General features: G+C 42.5%; 1 protein-coding gene across 9 annotated transcripts in view; it reads right to left on the minus strand.

Moving 5' to 3' along the window:
- The window catches only part of NIN (ninein), a 107,738-nt gene that overhangs the window by 49,276 nt on the left and 36,334 nt on the right, over nt 1–22,128 (minus strand). For all 9 annotated transcript variants that reach the window (XR_011568821.1, XR_011568820.1, XM_019968656.2 and 6 more), the window contains 4 exons: nt 6,795–6,834; nt 5,106–5,296; nt 758–904; nt 110–277 (listed from right to left, as the gene is read on the minus strand). Coding sequence is in view for 7 of the 9 variants with exons in the window: in XM_019968656.2 (XP_019824215.2) it covers nt 110–277; nt 758–904; nt 5,106–5,296; nt 6,795–6,834 (546 nt within the window). In the remaining 2 variants the exon portion in view is untranslated. The remainder of the gene's footprint in view (nt 1–109; nt 278–757; nt 905–5,105; nt 5,297–6,794; nt 6,835–22,128) is intronic.

Raw genomic sequence — 22,128 nt, forward strand, 5'->3', positions numbered from 1 at the left:
TGAGATCTTGGGAACAGAAGAATCATTAAGGAGAAATCAAATCAAATCACAAACAGAATTTTTCAACCCTTCCCAATTTGTCATTTGCCTCCCATTTCAGTTGCCACACCTTCAGGATCTCCTGGCTGTTTTCAATGCCTTCCTCCTGCCAGGTGTCAAGTATTCTCTCCACTGATGCATAGCCCATCCCATCATCCAGGCAGGAGAAGACCCGAAAACCAATGGTACTCATCATTGCAGATGGGGCTGTGGTCCGTCGTCCACTCTCATCAAAAGACTAGAAGAAGAAAGAGACTTGAGCAAGCTCAGGCGTTGCAACATGATACTGGTCGAGACCAAAAGCAGTCAGTCCTGACCACAAGGGGCAGAGGCATGCTTCTCTCATTTATACTGCTAGGATAAAAAGCCAAGTGGCCCCTTTGATCTTCCTTTCCCAAGTCAGTCAAGAATGCAAAACTGATCAACAGCTGACCTGGCAGACAGATCCTGCATACAGATGAGATGCATCTCTACTCAACATCAGGTTCCTTCTGGCCCACAGCTAACAGGAAGGGGCATAATTAGTGGTCTTCCTACTGTAATTTATGGTCATTTCTCAAACCCAACTTCCCCAGTGGTTTAGTCTTTCATTTCTGCTCTTCTTTTGCTTCTCTTTCTCCTCAGTATTTTTCTTCAGACAGCAGATTAACTCACTGGAAATTATTCAAATGAATTTTAACTTTACTCCCAAAGAATCCACTTCCTATTTATTTCTTACCTGCATGGAGATGTGCCTTTTCAATTGCCTATATGGGGTAGATGCTGATGGTGTAAGAGGTTTTCCATTTTTGAACAAGCCATAGAAAAAATCTTCTACACTCATCATACCATCAGGATCAAGATTATGGAAGACTTCTTCAAGCATCTAGAAAAGGGTAACCATATATCTTAACTATTTCTCTCAAAAAAACCCCACAAAGCCCCAAGCGCACTTCTAGTCCCAAGAGGCTCAGTGGTAAACAATTCACCGGCCAATGCAGGAGATGCTGGTTTGATCCCTGGGTCTAAGGAAATGGCAACCCATTCCAGTTATTCTTGCCTGAGAAATCCAATGTACAGGGGAGCCTGGCAGGCTACAGCCCATGGAGTCACAAAGAGTCGGACATGACTTAGTGATTAAACAACAAAGCCAACAGATACTGGCACCACTCTTGATCCCAAGACTCCAGAAATATGACATGTCCCCTTATTCTCACTTCACTAAATATATTTTCCTTTCTAGTAATCTGTCCTTCCCCCTCACATAAACTAAACAAAATTCATTTTCAACATCTTCATAATTTTCTGCAATTTAGAAATTAACTGTTTTCCCTTTTGCTCATACTCTTAGAACAGGTTATCTTCAACGTTACTATGCATTATCTTGTGAGTTAAAGAATTACTGAAAAATATAAAGATATAGCTTCCCAGTGTTGTAACAGCAGAAAACAGACATTCATTAAGCCATTATATTATAGTGACTCCACATGGTATTTTGCTTATATGAAATTCTGTAAACTAGCATAAATGGGTCTGGGACAGATTGCAATGATTTAAGAGCTTGGGTCTGAAACCCATGCCTTGGAATTTAGAACATTACTTGGAACCACACTGTGGTGTTTGGGGTTTTTAATTTCTTTTAATACTTTTGCACAATCAAAATGAAGACTGGATAGGAAGAATTTCACGTGTGTGCAATAGAAGTGTTCCGAGAGATGTGAAGAGAAGGGAATTCTGCTTGACTACTTTGCCCCCTCTGACAGTAATCAAGTGGTCCTCATCATATAGAGTCCCTTCTAGAGGCGTGCCTGGGAGATGGTTTGTTCCCTAACTCACAGAGGAATGGAAAAGGGAATAAAGCAACATGAATCACAGATACCACAAAATAGGGAAAGAAAGCAAAGCCCTCCATTCTCACAGTCAGCTTCCTATTTGGGGGGCTGAAATTTTTCTATAGGACATGACCCCAATGTACAAAGCAGAAATCACCTGAGGGTCTTGTTAAAGTGCAGACTCTGATGTAGTTAAATCTAGGGCTGGGGCCTGGGAATTCTACATTTCTAACAAGATAATGCCTAATTTGCTGAGTAGCAAGGAACCGAATAAGCAACAAACTTACCATTAGTGCCTGCAACTGGGTCCCTTCTAACAAAAGCCTCTTTGTAACAAATCCTCAAATTTTCAATATTTATTTCCTAAGTCTGGACTATTGCTGGGACTCCTGTCATCTCCTAATTGTTGATTCTATCCCTCAGCTAAGTCCTTGTGGCATTTCTTTTATCTTGAATGCTTTTTTTCCCAATCCATATCCAATGGGAAACATCTGTCTCTATTCTTGTTTTTCTACCAGTTCCTCTGGAGAGGATTCCAAAACAAAACCATTTTAAAGGGTGGAAATCTTTGGAAGAAGCAACAGTTCCTATAGAGAATCATAGGAAGAAACAGATGGAAAGATATTTTGGGCAAAATTCAGAGGTTGCCAAGCTCCCTTAGATTCTCTGTCTCATTTTTATCAAACAGAACACTTTCTTAGAGGACTAGGCTTTCAGGACTGTCAAGCCAGAAGTCACAGTAAAATCCAGCAGTGATGACTGAAGCTAACCAGCATATTTTGCCTTTAACATTGGAACACTTCAACATATTTGCCTTTAACATTTTAACATTTTGCTCCACATTGGTTAGCCCTGTGACCTTGGCCAAATCAATGTACAGCTTCCTGACTGCCTAAACACCCATCATCGGATCCATTCCAAGTGGTGGAGTAAGCGAGTCCTGCCAGTTATTAGACATGGGGGTGTGGGCAAGTGGTGAGTAAATGAACGTGGATTCAGAAGAGGACGGATGGACTGGGTTGGCCTGATGAGAATGCTAGTCTGTGGGCAACTGGGACACACGCTGCAGCCTATGCAGGAGCTGAATCTAGACCCCTGAGGACATTCTTCCTCCCTATCACCAGCCAGGTCTTTAGAGGCTGATTTCCCAATGTGTAAGCTGGGAAATAGCCAGAGGTGCCAGGAAGGTGATATAAATGAATGAGGCAGGATGGTCTTGAGACATTTAAAAGGCTACTTGGAAGCCTTTTAAAGCAGTGAACAGAACATTTGAGTGCATGCCCTGTCCAAAGGGGCTAGCCGTTTCTCATTACCAGAAAAATGGAGCCAAATCTTCTGATTTTCAGAAAAAAATCTCCTGATTTTAAAAAGTATAGCAAATAGTTCAATTTTTAAACATTGTGTAGGTCACACGGCCTTTGGGTCGTATCAGGCCTCTAGACTTCCCAGGTGGCTCAGTGGTAAAGAATCCTTCTGCCAAGCAGGAGACCCAGGTTTGATCCCTGGAGAAGGAAATGGCAACCCACTCCAGTATTCTTGCCTGGAAATCCCACAGACAGAGGAGCCTGGTAGGCTGCAGTTCACGGGGCTGCATGAGTCAGGCATGACTTGGTGACGAAACAACAAGGGGGATAGTCTGCCTTCACTGGCCTACAGCCGTCTTGGCTTCTGGAAGGCAGGCACTATCTTCGGCTATAAGACAGTCCATCTAGTTTCCCTTCATGCTGATGGCAACATGCAGCAGTGACTTCTTTCTTTATCTATAAAATGTGGGGTGACTAAATCTAAAATTGCTTTCAGTTGTAAAATTCTAGGATTCCAAGCTGTGTGTTGGTGAGATCATCATGAACTTTCAGCTCCGCTGTGGCCTAGAGCTAGTAGCACAAAAGCAGCACAGTATTTCATGATTTTGGCAGGGAGGAAAAATACTAAGTAAAAGCTACATTCAATTAGCAATCCTTCACTCATCCTCACAGCAGAGGAGAATAAATGTGCTGCTGCTTTTCCTGGATTCTGGAAACTCGGCCACAGAAGAAAAAGCAACTCCCCATAAACAGCTACAGTTTATTCCAAGATTCGTTCTTAGATAAATATTCCAAGTTTGTGCAATATTTCTTGGCAAAAACAACCCAAGGTTCTGTACACTGCACTGGTTTATAATTTAGGAGGACGAATTTAATTTTATGACTCAACAGTCACCACTGATAAATAAATGACTGCGGAGCCATTAAAAGGTAGTCAGTGTGTAATGGGCACATACACAAGGGAGAAGGAGGAGGGAGAACTTTCCTGCAAGCTAGGCTACTTGGAAGCTTTTGATAATAAATCTCATTCTGGTTTAGGAAAATAATACCACTTATCCTCTGAGCAAGCAGATAACATGGTTTCGAATATCATTATAATCAAAGTTTCCCAAAGCTTGTACAACTGTAGCCCTAACCTCTAAGTCCCTTCAATCCTTATTTTCAACTCTTTGAAAGACGTGTCTTGGAATTAATTACATTCTTTTGTTTCATGGCTGTTCATGCACCCAGTCCTGCCACCCCTCTTAATTTTTTAGAAAATGTAAAGTTGAGAATTTTACCAAGCAAGAGCATCTTGGGGGCTGCTTCAAGACTCTTCTGTTGTACGTTTTCAAAACCGCCAACCTACCCTTTTCCATTTCCTCATGACCAGATTATTGTGATGACTCCTGGCTGGTGTCCTAATCTATGGCTCTCTTTACACCAATATATACCATAAAAGAAGTTCAGACCACCCTTAGCAAGTAAGTTTTTCCCATGTATTATGTAATCTGCTAAAGAACCCAGGGATGATATGGAGATTGTCTCTCCAAAGACTAAACTTATCAGCCTGGGCTTCAAAGTATTTCCCCAACTCAACTCTCCCGAACTCTCTGCCTTGTCCTGCCTCCACACCTTTTTCACCTCTAACTCTGTGAGTGCCACAGCTACAGACTGACATCATGGCTACACTGAGCTGGGGTCTGACAATGATGTGGGGTAACATGCTTAGCACAGTGAGGCACGCACAGTTTGGGTTCAGTAATTATCAGCTATTGTCAGTTCTTGTTTCCCACGACAAACATGAGCTCCTCAGAGACACAAACTTGATGGCTGACTTGCCAGGAAAAAAAGAGAATGGAGTCTCTGTAACTTGCGGCAGGAAACCAAAACATGGCTGTGTCCAGCCTGTGGCCAGGTTAGCTTGTATCACGATTACTATCCCTGAATAAAAATACAATGCAACGCTCACCTCTCCATCGACATTCTGCAAACCATACTGCTCGCAGATGGAGACCAGCTTCTTTCGGTTTAGGTGACCATCACGAGTGATCCCCAAATCTTCACAAACCTCCTGCAGTTTCTCTTCTATCCAGTCTTGGGGAGCCAAAGACCCAGTCTGTGAGGCTTTCAAATCATCTGGGTTCCAAAATCTTAACTGGCCTAAAATAAAAGCATATATTATATTGTCCCTAAAAGAACTGCACAGAGATAGCATCTATACTCAAAGAAAAATACGCTTTTTGAAAATAAATGCTATAGAAAAGAGACTACCAAGTGTTGATTTGATCCAGAAGTTCAAATGAAGCAGAACCATTGGTTCTTAGGCTGCAATGAAGGCCAACAGGCACTCTTTCGTTCACTGGCAGTTATATCCCTATAAGAAATATTCCAGGGCAGTCACGTCAAGGTTCTAGGTTTGTTTTATTTCAAAGAAAAATGTGCACAGGCTTAGGCTTTGGTGTGATTGAAAGAGAAGGCTGGTTGAGAGCCATTCTAAAGAGTTTTATACATCCTACCTCAACTATAGCTACCAGATTTTATTATCTCTACTCTCTTTCTAGTCTAAGCACTGTTTTACTGAGAAGGAAATAATTTCATGGTAAATACCATTAAATAATGATAAAAGTCTCAAGAGTAGACTGTTTCTAAATCTTTACACATGAATATTCTGACCTATAAGCAACCTAACTTAAAAAATAAATGGTTACAAGTTATTATCTGTATATTAAGGATAGTTGATCCCCTGGTGGCTCAGTGGGTAACAAATCTGCTTGCAATGCAGGAGACCTGGGTTTGATCCCTGGCTCAAGAAGATCTCCTGGAGAAGAGAATAGCTGCCCACTGCAGTATTCTAACCTGGAGAATTCCATGGACAGAGGAGCCTGGTGGGCTTCCATGGGGTAGCAAAGAGTCAGACACAATTGAGCGACTAAGCACATATTAAGGATAAATTCTATTTGAGGATACAAGGATCAACCTACTTATTTAAAAATAAATATTTATTCTCCATGAAAAGTTCTCACTTCTAGTTAAGATTTCTACTTTCACATTAGAGATTCTGTCAAGTCATTACTTAAACATGAGCTAATTATTGGCATGATACTGTGTGCCTCCAAGAACCTTGGAGGGTTGAGAAGAGTATTTAGTGCTACCCCTACTATTTATTAAAGGCATTAAGCCCATTACTGCTGTGTCTTTACAGGTTGGAGGCCTAGAGAATTTGTAATTACACTTAAGTACAGTTAATCCAGGGTAGGCTGTGAAGTGGGTGGAGATCTGTCAGCTGAACCACAGTGCCATCTGCTGGTGAGGAGATCACCATGAAACTTGTCAAGGGATGCATTTAACCAGTAAATTGTTTAGGATGGTTTATAGATTAATGTGAAAGTCTATATAAGACAGTAATTAACCTATAAGTAAAATTCCACATCTCAGTTGCCATATCTTGCATGATGTTAAATGCAATGATTTAAAACTATGAACTATCAACTGGGAATGAATTTTTTGTTGCTGTTGTACTTCAGGTTGCTTCTTAGCTGGCCTCCAGCAGGTAGGGCTATTAGGAAGAAGGGAAGGGCCTTGGGAAGGGGTTGTGGAGAATGCTCTGTGAATGCAGCCCTTCCCTCCCAGGCCGGCCCGGCATACCCTCAGTTCCTACCTTCTGCTTCATACTCCTCGCTGCGCTGCGTCTTCCAGTGCTAGAGGAGGCAAGAGGAGGAGGTTAGTGTGCTTCAGAACTAAGCCTGCTCTTCCAAGACCAGATCACTCTCTGGCCCTGATGTCATCATCTGAGTAAGTCGCATGAATCAGGACCCTCTAGTGCATTTATCTAGGCAGGCTCTCCTCAATCAGTGAGCCAATAGAGAGCAGATGCCTAAGAAATACCACACCGCCTTCTGCAGCATCTCACCAAGGATTTGGCCTGTGAGCTGACGTCACTTATTCAATAGCAAAACCTAGCACAACCAATAAAATCAGGCCAAAGCCAATATTCAGAATCCATCAACTGAGAAGAGTTTATACACATGCATTTATGAGTTTGTTCTTCAGTAAATGTTCAATAGGTGTGAGGTATCATGCTACATCTTTGGAAAACAACCATGAACAGGACAAGCATAGCTCTTCTCTCATGAGGATTATATGCTGACAAAGTCATGCAGACAAGAAAACAGAAAGAACAACATTGTAGTGTATTAAGTGCTATTGTGGAGGAGTTCAAGAATGGGTACCTAACTGGGTATCCTTCAGCCTTGGAAGTTCAGGGTAGACTTCCTGAAAGAAGCAAGATCTGACTGAGACCTGAGGGGTAGGGTGGAGACAGCCGAGTGGAAAGAAAGGAGCAGAGACTGTTTGCTGACCCATGAGACAAGAATGAGACAGGTGTGTTTGTGGCACAAAGGAGACAGAGGTGCAGCCCCGAACAGCTAGGCTAGAAAGCTCAAGTTAAAATGTACGCTATCAGTGAATTACTGCATTAAAAACAGTGGAACTGATCTGCACTGGATCATTTTGCCCCTTATCATGCTATGTTCTACTGAGTCTTTTCCAAGTCACAGCATACAGGTGTAGTTTGTGTATTACACAAAAGCACCCAGCCCAGGGCACCCGTCAGAACCAAAATCTAGCCCTTGCTCCATGAGCCAAGCATGGCACAAATCTGCTTCCAACCAGTGGCTATGAGTAGGTACACAGTGATCTTTGGCCTCATCAGCAAGCTTCCTAATTACTCTTGTTAGGAGGTTCTACGACCACCACAGTCAGGTAACCCTGTTGAGAAAGGTGTATCCCCCTTTTAAAACCTCCTGCTGTCTCGGCAAAGATCCAGCTTTATGAATGAAGGTACCTTTGATAAGTGATGCAAAGAGTTGATTCATTGGAAAAGACCCTGATGCTAGGAAAGATTGAAGGCAAAAGGAGAAGGGGCAGCAGAGAATGAGATGGTTAGATAGCATCACCAACTCAATGGACATGAATTTGAGCAAACTCCATAGTGGAGGACAGAGGAACTTGGCGTGCTGCAGTCCCTGGGGTCGCAGAGTCGGACACATCTTAGTGACTGAACAACAGCCTTTGATAACACATAAATAACCAGTCCACTCTCCTTGGTGGCTGAACTGCACAAGGGAACTTATTTCTTAGATTCTTGAAACGAACAGGAAAACAAACCTAATTAACTCCCGTCTCCAGAGCTTGGATTCCTCATGGCAGCAGTGAGCAATCTACAATTCTTAGGTGAATCGTTGATTTCTTTTAGTAACTTGTTCAAGTTGATACGAGTTGAAGTTCCGACAGCCAACCTAGGCACATCTATTTTGTTCCTCTCTTCTTAACTGAAGGATAACCATCTACTAGAATTTCACAGCTCCGTATTTCACTCAGAAAGGTACTGCATTAGAGCACCGATTCAAAGAGCTCACCAAGATTTGCCACACTAACCTGAAACCCCAAACTGCCAGTGCTAAGTTATCCTTGCCATAGAGAGACATTCAAAGGCTGTAACTCAAAATATAAAAGCTCACTACAACTCACAGGCTACAACTCAAGGTCACTAAAAGGGATGGTAAGTCTAGGGACTGTGGCACAAGGTGATTTTTACTTGATTGTGATTATAATTTTATTGGCCCACATTTCCACACTGCAAACCTGACGGATGGATGATGTGTTGGGGGGTGGGGAGGGAGCAGTGGAGGAAATAGACCTCTATAGATTTTTCTTACACTATTGTTTCTACGCAGAATTCAATTGTTTTTATTTGTAAAGTATACATTTTTATGCCTCCTAATAAAAGCATCCTGCCTGTCTATCCCTCCACATTTATTTCCTCAACCAACAGAGCAAACGCTCATATTATTGCAGCACCCAAAATGGTGAAAATTCATCATTCAGCATGTAAGTTGGAAACACCCTAAAATGAAATCCATTCAGTCTACCTGAAAAAAATAAAGTAGGTTTCTGTGATCTAAGAACCATCAGTCAAAATAAAACCTATCGAATCACATGCAGGGGATGATTTTTTAACAGCAGAAATGAAATGAGACATGGCAGAATAGGTGCCACTGGACAAGCCGCCGCCGGGACAATAGTTGGAAAAATGCAAACACACACCTTCAAAAAATGCTTGGCAACAATTCCCAACACAACAAGGTGTGTGTCTTGCTATAGAAAAATGTATTTCTTACATTTTCTCGCTTCTCGACTCATTAAAAATAGTGAACAATGAATTAGTTCAGAGGAGCAAGAGGCTTCAATGTACTATTTCCAAAATCTCATGAATCTATGCAACTGGGTGCCTCATCTGATTCCCGCTTCCCTGCCACCCCTGCTCCCCAATTCTCACGTCTGACTACTGAGGGTGGGAATCAGACTGCCACCTCGCTCTGAACCCAGGCTTACCTACTGGGTTTGAGCTTGAGCAAATTTCTTAATCTCTTTTGCCTCAGTTTCTCCATCTATAAAATGGGAATAAAGTAGTACATATTTCACAGAGCTGGGTAAAAATGCCTAGAATTGTGCCTGGCACTAAATAAGCAAATAAAATTCGATATTATTTTTCTTGGACATGTGTTTATGTAGCACATGTTAAATTTACACTTGCAGTTTCTTTTCATTACCATGTTTAAACTTAAAGGATTAATTTGATTGTCCTTGGGAGGTATTGGTTATTTATAAAAATTTGTAAGAAAATGCCAAGTCTCCAGCAGATATGCAAAAAATACAGACAATTCACATAAGAGGCAACCCAATTAAATATGGGGAAAGGTTCATTTCAGTAGCATTCAGAGATGCATAAATTAAAACCAAGCAATCATTTTGTTCCCATTAAATTAGCCAAGTATTTAAGATATGACTCCTATTACCAACAAGGTTATGATTTAAAATAGGCTTGTTTGGGAAAGAAAATAAAATAGACCTATTAATGTTATTGGAAACAATACAAATGGATATTACTTTTTACTAAAGGAAATGACTTTATGTATCAAAAGCCATGAAAATGTTCATGCTTTCTGATCCAATTTCATATGATTTCTGATGGTAAAAGAAAAGTATTGAAAACAATTTAAAAACAGTGGGGCATAAAGTATAATAACACATCATAATATAGTCATTATATAATTATAAAACCATTTTGGAGCATGAAATACATCTGATGAAATGTTAAATGAAAGACCACAACAAACATGCCATCAACACTATGCCACTGGAAAAAAAACATTTATACAATTAGACAAAGACTGGAAGGAAACAGAGACAATAAATATATATTTAGTTGAGGGAATGTGGGAAACAATTTCATTTCCTTTACTGTTATAAATGTTGTTTATACCATATAAATAGGTACAACTTCACAACTTCTTTTGCCCACCTGCCCTCGAATTCTCACTGAATGAATTCCCTGTGACCTGGGGGTGGGGGAAAGGGAAACTTCTGCCCCCTGGGTATGTACCACTCTGCTAGTCAGCAAGGTCCTCCTGCACTATGACTCGTGATCAAGAGAACAGGCTCAGTGGGAGGCCCAGGTGCTTCCAGGAGGGCAAAAGCTGCTGGTGCCAATGCCTCCTAAATTTAGCAGAGTGTAGGATGATCAGGGACACTCATCTGAGACATGCGTTGGGGACTGTGACCAGAGTCATCCAAAGAGGCACCCCTCATTCAGCCTAACCAATGGCATCAGGTACAGCAATTTAAGTGATTTCACGCAAATTCAGGGTGAGTGGTGACAAGGTAAGGAATAACTTATTTTAATATCTCCAGGGGTAACGATTTTCCAAGCGTTTCTCTACAGCCCTGTGTAAGAAGCACAGATCCAGCTAAGACCAGCCCTGTTAGAAGGGGAAGCAAACTTATCCTAAGGGCTATATTTTCATCCCAAGACCACTTCAACTGGAGATTGAGTTCACCACCCAGATGTTTTGCTATGCTTCTTCCCAGTCTCCCCCACAGGTCTGTTCCTTTAAGGGGAGATAAGCACATCACACAGTGGCTGAATGTTTGTTATTAAATTGCAATTTCAGGGGGTGAGGGTGGGATGGAACAGATCCAATTCATTCACAGCTCATTTATTTTCATTCTCACTGCCTGGAACCAGTAGTTCCAATTAAAAAGCAGGGGGAGAGAAAGGGGAAGGCAGGTTAGAAGGTGGGAGAGAGAGGGATTAGATCTCTGGACTACCGGAATACCACCAATAAAAAGAGCCATCACTCTGGAACCAGGTCCTTTAATTGCTGATGGTTTCCCCAGCAGTAAAGCCTGGCAGGTAGCCTCCAGACACTGGTCTGCCCTGAGTGTTAGAAGGGAGGTAATCATAAACACCTCTAGAAAAGTGGGAGAGGAAGGGGTGGCAATTGCTGGGATGTATTCTCCATACTAATTAATGAAAAAGGATTTTCAACTTCTTTCCTTGAAATCTTATAATAGCCTCTTCCTGGAGAACAAATGGATATTAATAAAAAAAAAAAAAAATCGTCCTGTGGGAGCCCAGCTATTCCTGACTCTGGAGGCAAAATGGTAGCTGGGGGAGACTGCCAGGGTGAAGCTCTGCTGCTCTGTGTGCAGAATGGGGCTGACCACCCCCTCCCATAGGGACATGGAGGCACTGCCTGGGTCTTAGGAAATGTTCAGTTCAGTTCAGTTCAGTCGCTTAGTCTTGTCTGACTCTTTGTGACCCCGTGAATCGCAGCACGCCAGGCCTCCCTGTCCATCACCAACTCCTGGAGTTCACTCAGACTCATGTCCATCGAGTCCGTGATGCCATCCAGCCATCTCATCCTCTGTTGTCCCCTTCTCCTCCTGCCCCCAATTCCTCCCAGCATCAGGGTCTTTTCCAATGAGTCAACTCTTCGCATGAGGCAGCCAAAGTACTGGAGTTTCAGCTTCAGCATCAGTCCTTTCAATGAACACCCAGGACTGATCACCTTTAGGATGGACTGTGCTGGGAGCAGGAGCTCCGCCCATAGCAAAGGTTATGAGGAAGGAGGCTCAGCATACGCAAAGGCGGGATCGAGCCTCAGGAGTCCCCCTGGAAATTCTCGAGCATCTACCCCCAAAACCAGAGTCTGCCTACTTTCTGCTTTGTGCTCTCACCTGTCCCCCACTACCTCTCTCTGAAAAAAGAGTTAACTTACAGCTCCAGTTAATAAAGTTCCTGGGTGTGATAGTGTTTCAACCTATAAACTCCTTTGGAAGTCCTCTAGCCTGCCTGAATACGTTTTTCCGGCCACATGTGATTGCTCAGAGCCTCCCAACTGTGAGGCGGATGAGATGTTCTAAACTGTATAAATACAGATTCCTTTGAGCAGTTAAAAGATTGATTAGAAATTGTATTGGTGAAGGTTTTTTTCACTTGTTGGGCCAATGTTTGCTGCTAAGTTTCCATATCCCTTACCTGCTGTGTCCCTGGCAGTGTATTGATTAATATAATTGGTGTAAGTAGTAGCTTTAATGTTTGTAATCTTGGACCCTTGAGTTAATTCTTTTTCTTGTTATAGCCCACCACACCTTTGCCCTATAGGAATGCAACTTTATCTAATGCTTTTGGATGGTGGCACCTGACTTTAGAATAATCACCTTTAGAGAAAAATAAGTTTCTTAAAATGTTAACAGGCCTCCAGGCCAGAAGATGATGCAAATCACCTAAACTTTTGCATATGATAAGTTTGCAGGAAGAAAGCCTGGCTTACTGCATGACTCTACCCCTTCCCCCATTATCCTCTATGCATAACTTAAGGTATAAAAACTACTTTGGAAAATAAAGTGCGGGCCTTGTTCACCGAAACTTGGTCTCCCCATGTCGTTCTTTCTCTCACCTTCTGGCTGAATTATTCAGCCTCTTTTCTCCACTGAATTTCCTCACTGAGCTATCCTTATTTCAGCCTCTTCACTGAATTTCCTCACTGAGCTATCCTTATTTAACCACTCTTTATATCCTTAATTAACGTTTAATTAAGCAATTGTTTCCTGATCCTCATCGATGCCGTCTCCCTTCGAAACCCCTGGATCCACCGGGGCTGGACCCCAGCAGGACTGGTTGGATCTCCTTGCAGTCCAAGGGACTCTCAAGAGTCTTCTCCAACACCACAGTTCAAAAGCATCCATTCTTCGGTGCTCAGCCTTCTTCACAGTCCAATTCTCACATCCATACATGACCACTGGAAAAACCATAGCCTTGACTAGACAGACCTTTGTTGGCAAAGTAATATCTCTGCTTTTCAATATGCTATCCAAGTTGGTCATAACTTTCCTTCCAAGGAGTAAGTATCTTAATTTCATGGCTGCAATCACCATGTGCAGTGATTTTGAAATGTTAGCTCTTGTTAATATTTCAGCAAGAACAATGATGTGGTAAAGGGTTTAGGCTCCAGAGATGGATTCTTCACTTATGGGCTATGCAAGCCTGGGCCAGTTACTTAATCCCTGCGTGCAGTTTCCCTAGGGGTAAGTGAACAATGGTACCTACCTCTAAGGGTGTGCTAGTATTTGGAAAGTACTTAAAACAGTGAATGCTACAAATTAAGTCCTAAGTGTCTGTTAAGTAAATAAATGTTATAGTTATTATTCCTATGACCTGCGTGTGCAACACTAGGACAAAGGCAGAGGAAAGAAACAGCACACAGACCAGCATCGGCTTTAAGAACAAACACAGAAGAGACTGTAGAAATGACAGCTTTGAGCGTGTTAGTTGTGATGAAGCAATCAACCTTTGATTCAGCATAGGAGCGAGGCCTCCTTGGGGGGCCTCCGCACTCTGAACAGTGTCCCCACAGCTGGCAGGGCTCAGCATGTCATGTGTGCTGGCCAACAGCCTCTGTGAGAGTGGACAGAGGGGAGATGGTCAGAAGCTGCCTGGCCCTAAACGGCTGCTGCAGAAAGCAGCTCCCCCCACACACCCCACACACTTAAGCAGACAAAGGGAGTCCCGCACCCACCCTGTGGGCTGCGTAGCTCAGTCACGCTGGTCATTGTGGTCAGCTCTCAGGCTGTCCTACAGCTGGACAAGGGTGTCCGCACATGCGGGCCATACAGGCGGCCCTGCTTTCAGGAATGTTTCTTTTGGAGGGACACCTGCTTTGCTGGACTGCGGAGCAGATGGCCCGAGCCTCTGGGATCCAGGAGCTGCTAGCCCCGAGGCTGGGCTAGCATCTGCAGCCCGTGGGCCTGGCGTGGCCCCTGGCCACAATAGCCCAACCTCAGCCCCCAGCAGCCATCTGCTTGAGTGCAGACCTCTGTGCCCCTCAGAATGTACGGCTAATTAAAACGATTATGGCGCACACACGGGGCTATTCTTTCCCAGCAAAGGTTGCTGAGCTGAGCTGATCTCAGCAGACTTAAGCAGATTTTTATTTTTTTATTTTTGGAAAGGGGAAAGTCTTGCAAGCCCAGAGAGAAGAGAAAGGAAATTACTATTAAATTTAAATATTAAATTTAATAAAGTAACAAAGCTCCCCCAACAAACTGAGCCATAGTATTCATTTTACAAGAAGAGCACACTTAAGTAAGCACAGGAAGTCTCTACACAAAAACAGGATCAGTTTAGGAGAATATTTATGATGGAAACCTTAGCACTTTTAAAAGTTAGCATCTATGGTATGGCCTATTTAACAACTCTAAATATTTATAAAGCCATGGTCTGGGCAGGTACTGGAAGCTAAGTGTGCCCAGCCAGGCTGCTACTATCCCTGCAGGGACACACTTTTGAGAACTTCATCTCTAGCTTTCCAGAATCTGAAGGTGAAAGGGCGATGAAGGGCGCCCTGACAGCCCCACACTCTAATCTCTTAACCCAGGGACAAGCTGCTCAATTGCAGGGCTGTCACAACTAGAATGCAAATCAGTTCCTTTATCTCTAAAAGCAATTAAAAGCTACAAGTAAGTGCTGGGGATAACAAGAGTTAATGTATGATTTTTAAATGCATGCACATTTAGATAAGTCCTGCTGCAATGCCAAACACCCTGCAGTACTGCCAGTGTGAAGAAATGCTGAATTTAAAGGAGTCTGAGCCTTAAGCCTTTTCTACCAAGTTTGAGGACTGGTTTCAGTTCACTGGATTTTAAAGTCCTTAAAGGAAGAGGATTCTTTCATACATCTGCTTGTGGTATCCTGCTCATCCGAGTCACTCTCAGACAGTGGATACTGCTTTCCTATTTGAAAAATACTTTCTAATGCTATAGTTGGAAAAATGTTACTTTTATCACTTAAATTGACTTGTTAATTTTTTTTTGAAGTGTTGTTGATTCTGTTTTCTAGTTAGAAAATAAGTATGAGAAATTGTTGACCTGGAAAGAAGTGAGAATGAGGGCTGGATTCCAAAGGAACCTCCTCTGTGATGAAGACAGGAGGACTTATCAGAACAACAAACCTGAAAATCTGAGAGCTGTGTCTATGTTAGAATGAAAGCAACTTATTAGCTTTGAAGGGGTGTCTTTATATCACTTTTATGATCTATATTTGCATCTTGAATGAGTGTTTCATCTCTGAGAATAGCCAGATCTAATAATACTCAAGAAATATGAAGGGAATCACTGGAATTCCATGAATAAGGAAACCTCTCCTGATAATCTCACATCATTTGATGGAAGCAAATGGCATCAGTAATGCAACTGCTTATTTTATCTAAGACCAGAACAAACAATGTAACAGGCGAGGAACTGAAAAACAGGTTTGACTACAAAAGCTCTTAGCAGAACTTCTCCAAGTTACTAAGAAGTTTGCTCCAAAATTAAATATCTGCTCTATACAACACAAATGAATAATTCATGAAGTTCAGCTACAAAGTTATGCATATATGAAAATGAACATAAGGAGAATTTAAGTCAGTTTCACACTTCTTAAAGAAGTTTGATTTTACGGAGGGCAGTAAAATCAGTGTTGGGGTTCTTCATTTCTGTTTTTGGTTTTAAACAACCACCACCACTCATCCTCCCACTCCCACAGTCCTGACACAAAGGCTTGATTTAATGTCCATTCTCGGCTGAATGAAGCAATTGGCTTTAACTTTTCTCTCAGGTCCTCATTTAAACCGCAAGGCTTTGACTTACACTCCTATTGTCTGCAATTGAAGAAACCATTGTTTAAAGCCTCTGGCTCACGATAAGAATCTTACTAGACCCGATTTATACCCTGTGGAGGAAAACAGTTAACAAGGTGTCCCGTGTTTGGAATGAGGGCAGAAAGCAAAGTGGCCCTGCTCCAACTGTATTCATTGTCAACCTTTTCCACTACATCTGAATAATACAGAATAGAACCAAGAATTAGTTTTTTCCCCCACTTCCAGCTACTCTTAGGAGAAAAGTGAATATAAAATTCAAGGTTAGTTCAGTAGCCACTGCATATGTGTATATAAGGGGGGGTGGGCTGGGTATGTACTCTTGGAATCTAAAAATTCACCTGTTTCTTCACAAAGTAAAGCAAAAACTACCACCACCAAAACCTTCTCATTAATCATACCTTACGTTGGAATCAAGAAAGTGTCCTTTGTTAGTCTGGATTAATTCAGAATAGAATGTCCAACTGAACTGCCTTGAGTGAAAATGATCCTACGAACAAAGAAAAGTCACTATTTTCCCTTCAATACCCCAGAGGAGATGTCAGACTCCCAAGGGATCTATTTGTCAGATAAACACACTAAATTGAAAGGTGAATGCACATCTCAACCTGATGCTGGAACCTTCCATCACTTGTAAACTAGCACATTTTGCCTTCAGGGTTTCTAAGTGAAATTCTAAAATATCATTTTAGTGCTAAAAAACTTAGCAGGATTAAAGTGGTCTTTCCCTGTGCAATGGCTTTATGGCCTTGTAAAGTAAACTTGGTAGGGGAGGCATGCTTAACAGTTAGATTAGGTATTTTCTGCTTCATCAGGAAAGAATCAAATTGCCTGAATAAAGCTGGGGAAGGTAGGATGGCGATGATTAAAATGTTGACAATTTATGTTAGGGTTTTACCTTATGTGAACTGAAACAAAAGTCGAACACAACCCCAAACACCTCATAACAAGGTGTTATAACTCACAGAACTCATGTATTCTATTCAAAGGATGAGGCCAAAATGTGATCCCACAGTCATAACATGGGTTCTCACCCAAGGCACGACACACAATGGTTGGTGCACCATGAATGGTCATGGGGGCAATTTGGATCTTCGCATGTAACTTATATTAAAAAATTTACGTGCTTGAAAGCAATCTCTACCATAACATCAGGCTTCCCTGGTAGCTCAGACCTTAAAGAATCTGCCTACAATGCAAGAGGCCCAGGTTCGATCCCTGGGTTGGGAAAATCCCCTGGAGTAGGAAATGGCAACCCACTCCAGTATTCTTGCCTGGAAAATTCCATGGACAGAGGAGCCTGGCAGGCTATAGTCCACGGGGTTGTAAAGAGTCAGACATGACTGAGCGACTAACACACACACCACATCACTCTCACTTGCCAGCATCTCTGTTTTCTTGGGTGGGAGGAAAATGGTGAAGTTACAGGTAGACCTCAGAGAATTGTGGCCACTGAGAATTACCTGTAATCTGTTGAACATATGAATATATGGGAGAAGGCCTTCCAAATAAGGATGCAGAAAGGACACTGTGCATAACTAGACCAAGAGCCTAGGAATGAAATGTCCCCCCTTAGCAACACCCCTACTCTGGAGCAACCCTAGAGGGAAACTCTGTGTGTGTGTGTTGTGTGTATGTCAGCTGCTCAGCCATATCTGACTCTCTGCGACATCATGGACTGGGGCCCCACTAGGCTCCCATGTCCATGGAATTCTCCAGGCAAGAATACTAGAGTGGGTTGCCATTTCCTTCTCCAGAGGATCTTCCCAACCCAAGGACTGACCCCATGTCTCCTGCCTTGCAGGCAGATTCTTTACCATCTGAGCCACCAGGGAAACAGGGTAGGGATTGTTGTTTATCCCTTCAGATGACTGTTTGCTAACGTATCTCTACAGGATGAGTTCCTAGAAAGAAACAAGTTACCCTGAGGCTAGCATTTAGAGGTGACTTGTGACACCATAGCTTTACTGACTATGCCAAAGCCTTTGACTGTGTGGATCACAATAAACTGTGGAAAATTCTGAAAGAGATGAGAATACCAGACCACCTGACCTGCCTCTTGAGAAATCTGTACGCAGGTCAGGAAGCAACAGTTAGAACTAGACATGGAACAACAGACTGGTTCCAAATCGGGAAAGAAGTACTATATATTGTCTGTACAAGACTGTATATTGTCACCCTGCTTATTTAACTTATATGCAGAGTACATTATGAGAAATGCTGGGCTGGAAGAAGCACAAGCTGGAATCAAGATTGCCGGGAGAAATATCAATAACCTCAGATATGCAGATGACACCACCCTTATGGCAGAAAGTGAAGAGGAACTAAAGAGCCTCTTGATGAAAGTGAAAGAGGAGAGTGAAAAAGTTGGCTTAAAGCTCAACATTCAGAAAACAAAGATCATGGCATCCAGGCCCATCACTTCATGGGAAATAGATGGGGAAACAGTGGAAACAGTGGCTGACTTTATTTTTTGGGCTCCAAAATAACTGCAGTTGGTGACTGCAGCCATGAAATTAAAAGACGCTTACTCCTTGGAAGGAAAGTTATGACCAATCTAGACAGCATGTTAAAAAGCAGAGACATTACTTTGTCAACAAAGGTCCATCTAGTCAAGGCTATGGTTTTTCCAGCAGTCATGCATGGATGGGAGGGTTGGACTATAAAGAAAGCTGAGTGCCAAAGAATTGATGCTTTTGAACTGAGGTGTTGGAGAAGACTCTTGAGAGTTCCTTGAATGGCAGGGAGATCCAACCAGTCCATCCTAAAGGAGATCAGTCCTGGGTGTTCATTGGAAGGACTGATGCTGAAGCTGAAACTCCAATAGTTTGGCCACCTGATGTGAAGAGCTGACTCATTTGAAAAGACACTGATGCTGGGAAAGATTGAGGGCTGGAGGAGAAGGGGACAAAAGAGGATGAGGTGGGACTCAATGGACATGAGTTTGGGTAAACTCCGGGAGTTGGTGATGGACAGGGAGGCCTGGTATGCTGCGGTCCACGGGGTCGCAGAGTCGGACACGACTGAGCGACTGAACTGAACTGTGACACCATTCCATTCTATTGCCCACCTCTCCAAACTCCTTAAATAAAGAGGATTATTACTTGATTCATCCTAGAGCTGAAAACTATTCTCCTGTTGGGTAATAACAGCCGGACTTCCTCATTATTGAACTTCTGATAACAGATTCAGGTCCTGTGGTCTTCATCAAAAAAAAAAGAAAAAGAAAACTCTCAAGTCACTTTAGAAGAAAAAATGAGGCTTGTCTGAGGACAGGAAAAACTTCAGTCTACGGGCAAGCTAGGAACCCCTGAGCCAGGGCCCAGAAGTCAAAGAAGCCTAGAACCAAACCAAGCAGACTTGTCTCTAGCTTCCCATCTGACTGCTCCTCATGAAATAGTCATGTCACAGGAGACCCAGCCCGCTCCTGCCTTTAATACTGCAAAGCCACATGGAAATATGAGTCCCTGATAACAAACACACCCAAGGAAGAAATTCTTAACACCCAAGGGCAGGAGACAAAAGGGCCAGAGGCAACCAAGAGGAAGAAAAAAGAAACCAGCAGTACAATAAAGAACTCCTGACAGAATGGCCATCATCAAAAAATCCACAAACGACAAATGCTGGAGAGGGTGGAGAGAAGGTAGCCCCCCTACACTATTGGTGGGAATGTAAACTGGTACAGCCACTATGGAGAGCAGTATGGAGGTTCCTTAAAAAACTGAAAACAGAGCTACCATATGACCCTGCGATTCCAACCCTGGGCATATAGTTGGAGAAAAACATCTGAAAGGAAACATGCACCCCAGTGTTCACTGCAGCACTGTTTACAAAAGCCAAGACACAGAAGCAACCGAAATGTCCATTTGCAGAGGAAAGGATAAAGAAGATGTGGTACATATATACTATGAAATATCACTCAGACATTGAAAAGAATGAAATAATGCCATTGGCAGCAACACGGACGGACCTGGAGAGTGTCATACTGAGTGAAGTAAGTCAGACAGAGAAGGAGAACTATCCTATGACATCCCTTATAGGTGGAATCTAAAAAGAGATGATACAAATGAACTTGCAAAACAGAAAGAGACTCACAGACTTAGAAAACAAACTATGGTTGCCAGGGGGAAGGGATAGTTAGGGACTTTGGGAAGGACATGGACACACTGCTATATTTAGAATGGATAACCAATGGGGGACCTAGTGTATAGAACATGGAACTCTGCTCAACTGTATGTGCCAGCCTGGATGGGAGCGGGGTTTAGGGGAGAATGGATACATACATATGTATGGCCGAGTCCCTTCACTGTCCACCTAAAACTACATTGTTAACTACATTGTTAACCAGCTATACCTCAATACAAAATAAAAATTTTAGTTTGGAAAGAAGTGACTTGGTAGCTTGAGATGTAATAAACCCCATTTATTCATACAAAAATCTGCAATCTGGCTGTTTGTATAAAAAAAAAATAGAGACCTCCTGACAGATACTGAACTTGTAAGTTAAGAATAAATAAACCCCACAGTTCATTGAGAACATTGCCCTCCCCATCTTCCCCACCTGAGGGCCACTCTAGAATAGGGAAGATGCCCCAGTACTCCGAGGAGCCCCAGATAGCTTCTGTAGAAGAGACAAGGGTGTCTAGAGCAAGCCAGTGCTGACCAGAGGATGAACTGAGTTGACCAACAGAGTGGCTTTCCATTGCTGAAATGACCACAGAAACTGGCCAGGAAACCAGAGTGCCACCTTGACACAACCAGATGCAGTTAAAACCAATGGTGACGAAACTATGCTGCAGATCGTGAGGGCAGCGCATGTGACCCACAGCCAAGGTTACTGCACAAAGCGGAGGCCGGCCCGTCTTACTGCCAACAGGCACATCAAAAACCTCATGCATCATGCTGTAAATGTTGTGATGAATCGATCTGAAAACCAACAGGCTCCATTTAGTTCACAAAACACTTCATTTTTAGATAAGAAAGCAGCGGGATGAACTTTGAGTCCACTTTTAGCAATAAATAAAGAGGGAGGTAAAAACGTGTTATCTGATTTGCTACAGGTTTTCTGGTTGGGCTATAACAGACTCTCGAAGTCAAGTCAGTAGAGTCCTTGGGGAGAGCAGACAGAGACAAATGACGTTCTCCAGCCCTCTATTTGCTGCTCTTTGATGGTGGGTTATTACACCAAAGCCTTTTGACACTATATAGTGTCAAAAGGTCACACCTAAGAGGTTTCTAGAGGAGTTAGAGAAGCTGAAGTTTATCAGGGGTGAAATGATTCTCCCAATATACCCTTGTACTAAGAATAAGCAGCAAGATTTTACCCAGACTCTGGCCTCAACCCTTAACTTTATTTACACATAAAGCCAAAGTCACACTTTTTAAACAGTAAATCTCATTGGAAATCGGTAGATGAAATTAAATAAAGACATAAGAAATATCCTACCAGCCACAAAATCAGTTCTGCCCAAGAACTTTCTGGGTATCCCCAGGTGGTAATTAGAAACTCGCCTCACAAAAAAAAATAAGTAACCATTTCATTTCTTAGCACCAAATAACAGTACCTCAGCACTGAAAACAGTTGGAGAAAGGAGAAACTAAACTTAAAAGTGTTTTCCAAATAGGAAAATCTTCCCCCATCAAGTGTGAAGCCCTATTTTAACCAATTAGTTTTTTCACAGAGACATGTCTCAGATACATTCCACACTAGTTAGGGCTATGAAACAGGTTTAATGTTGCCATTTGGATACCCTTCCTGTCAGCAAGATAAACAGTACAGACACTGCAGTGACTGAAGTATGCAGATCACCTGCTCACCTGAAATAGTAAATGGAGCACTTGTGAGTGCGAGCCTATGTGCTTTACTGTGGAAAGGGCCCTATCTAAATTCTCAGTGACCCAAGTAAGGGTCTGAAACCGACTGAACCAACATGGGTAGAGGCCTCTGCCCCA

The sequence above is a fragment of the Bos indicus genome, chromosome 10, assembly GCF_029378745.1.
Source record: "Bos indicus isolate NIAB-ARS_2022 breed Sahiwal x Tharparkar chromosome 10, NIAB-ARS_B.indTharparkar_mat_pri_1.0, whole genome shotgun sequence".
NCBI lineage: Eukaryota > Metazoa > Chordata > Mammalia > Artiodactyla > Bovidae > Bos > Bos indicus.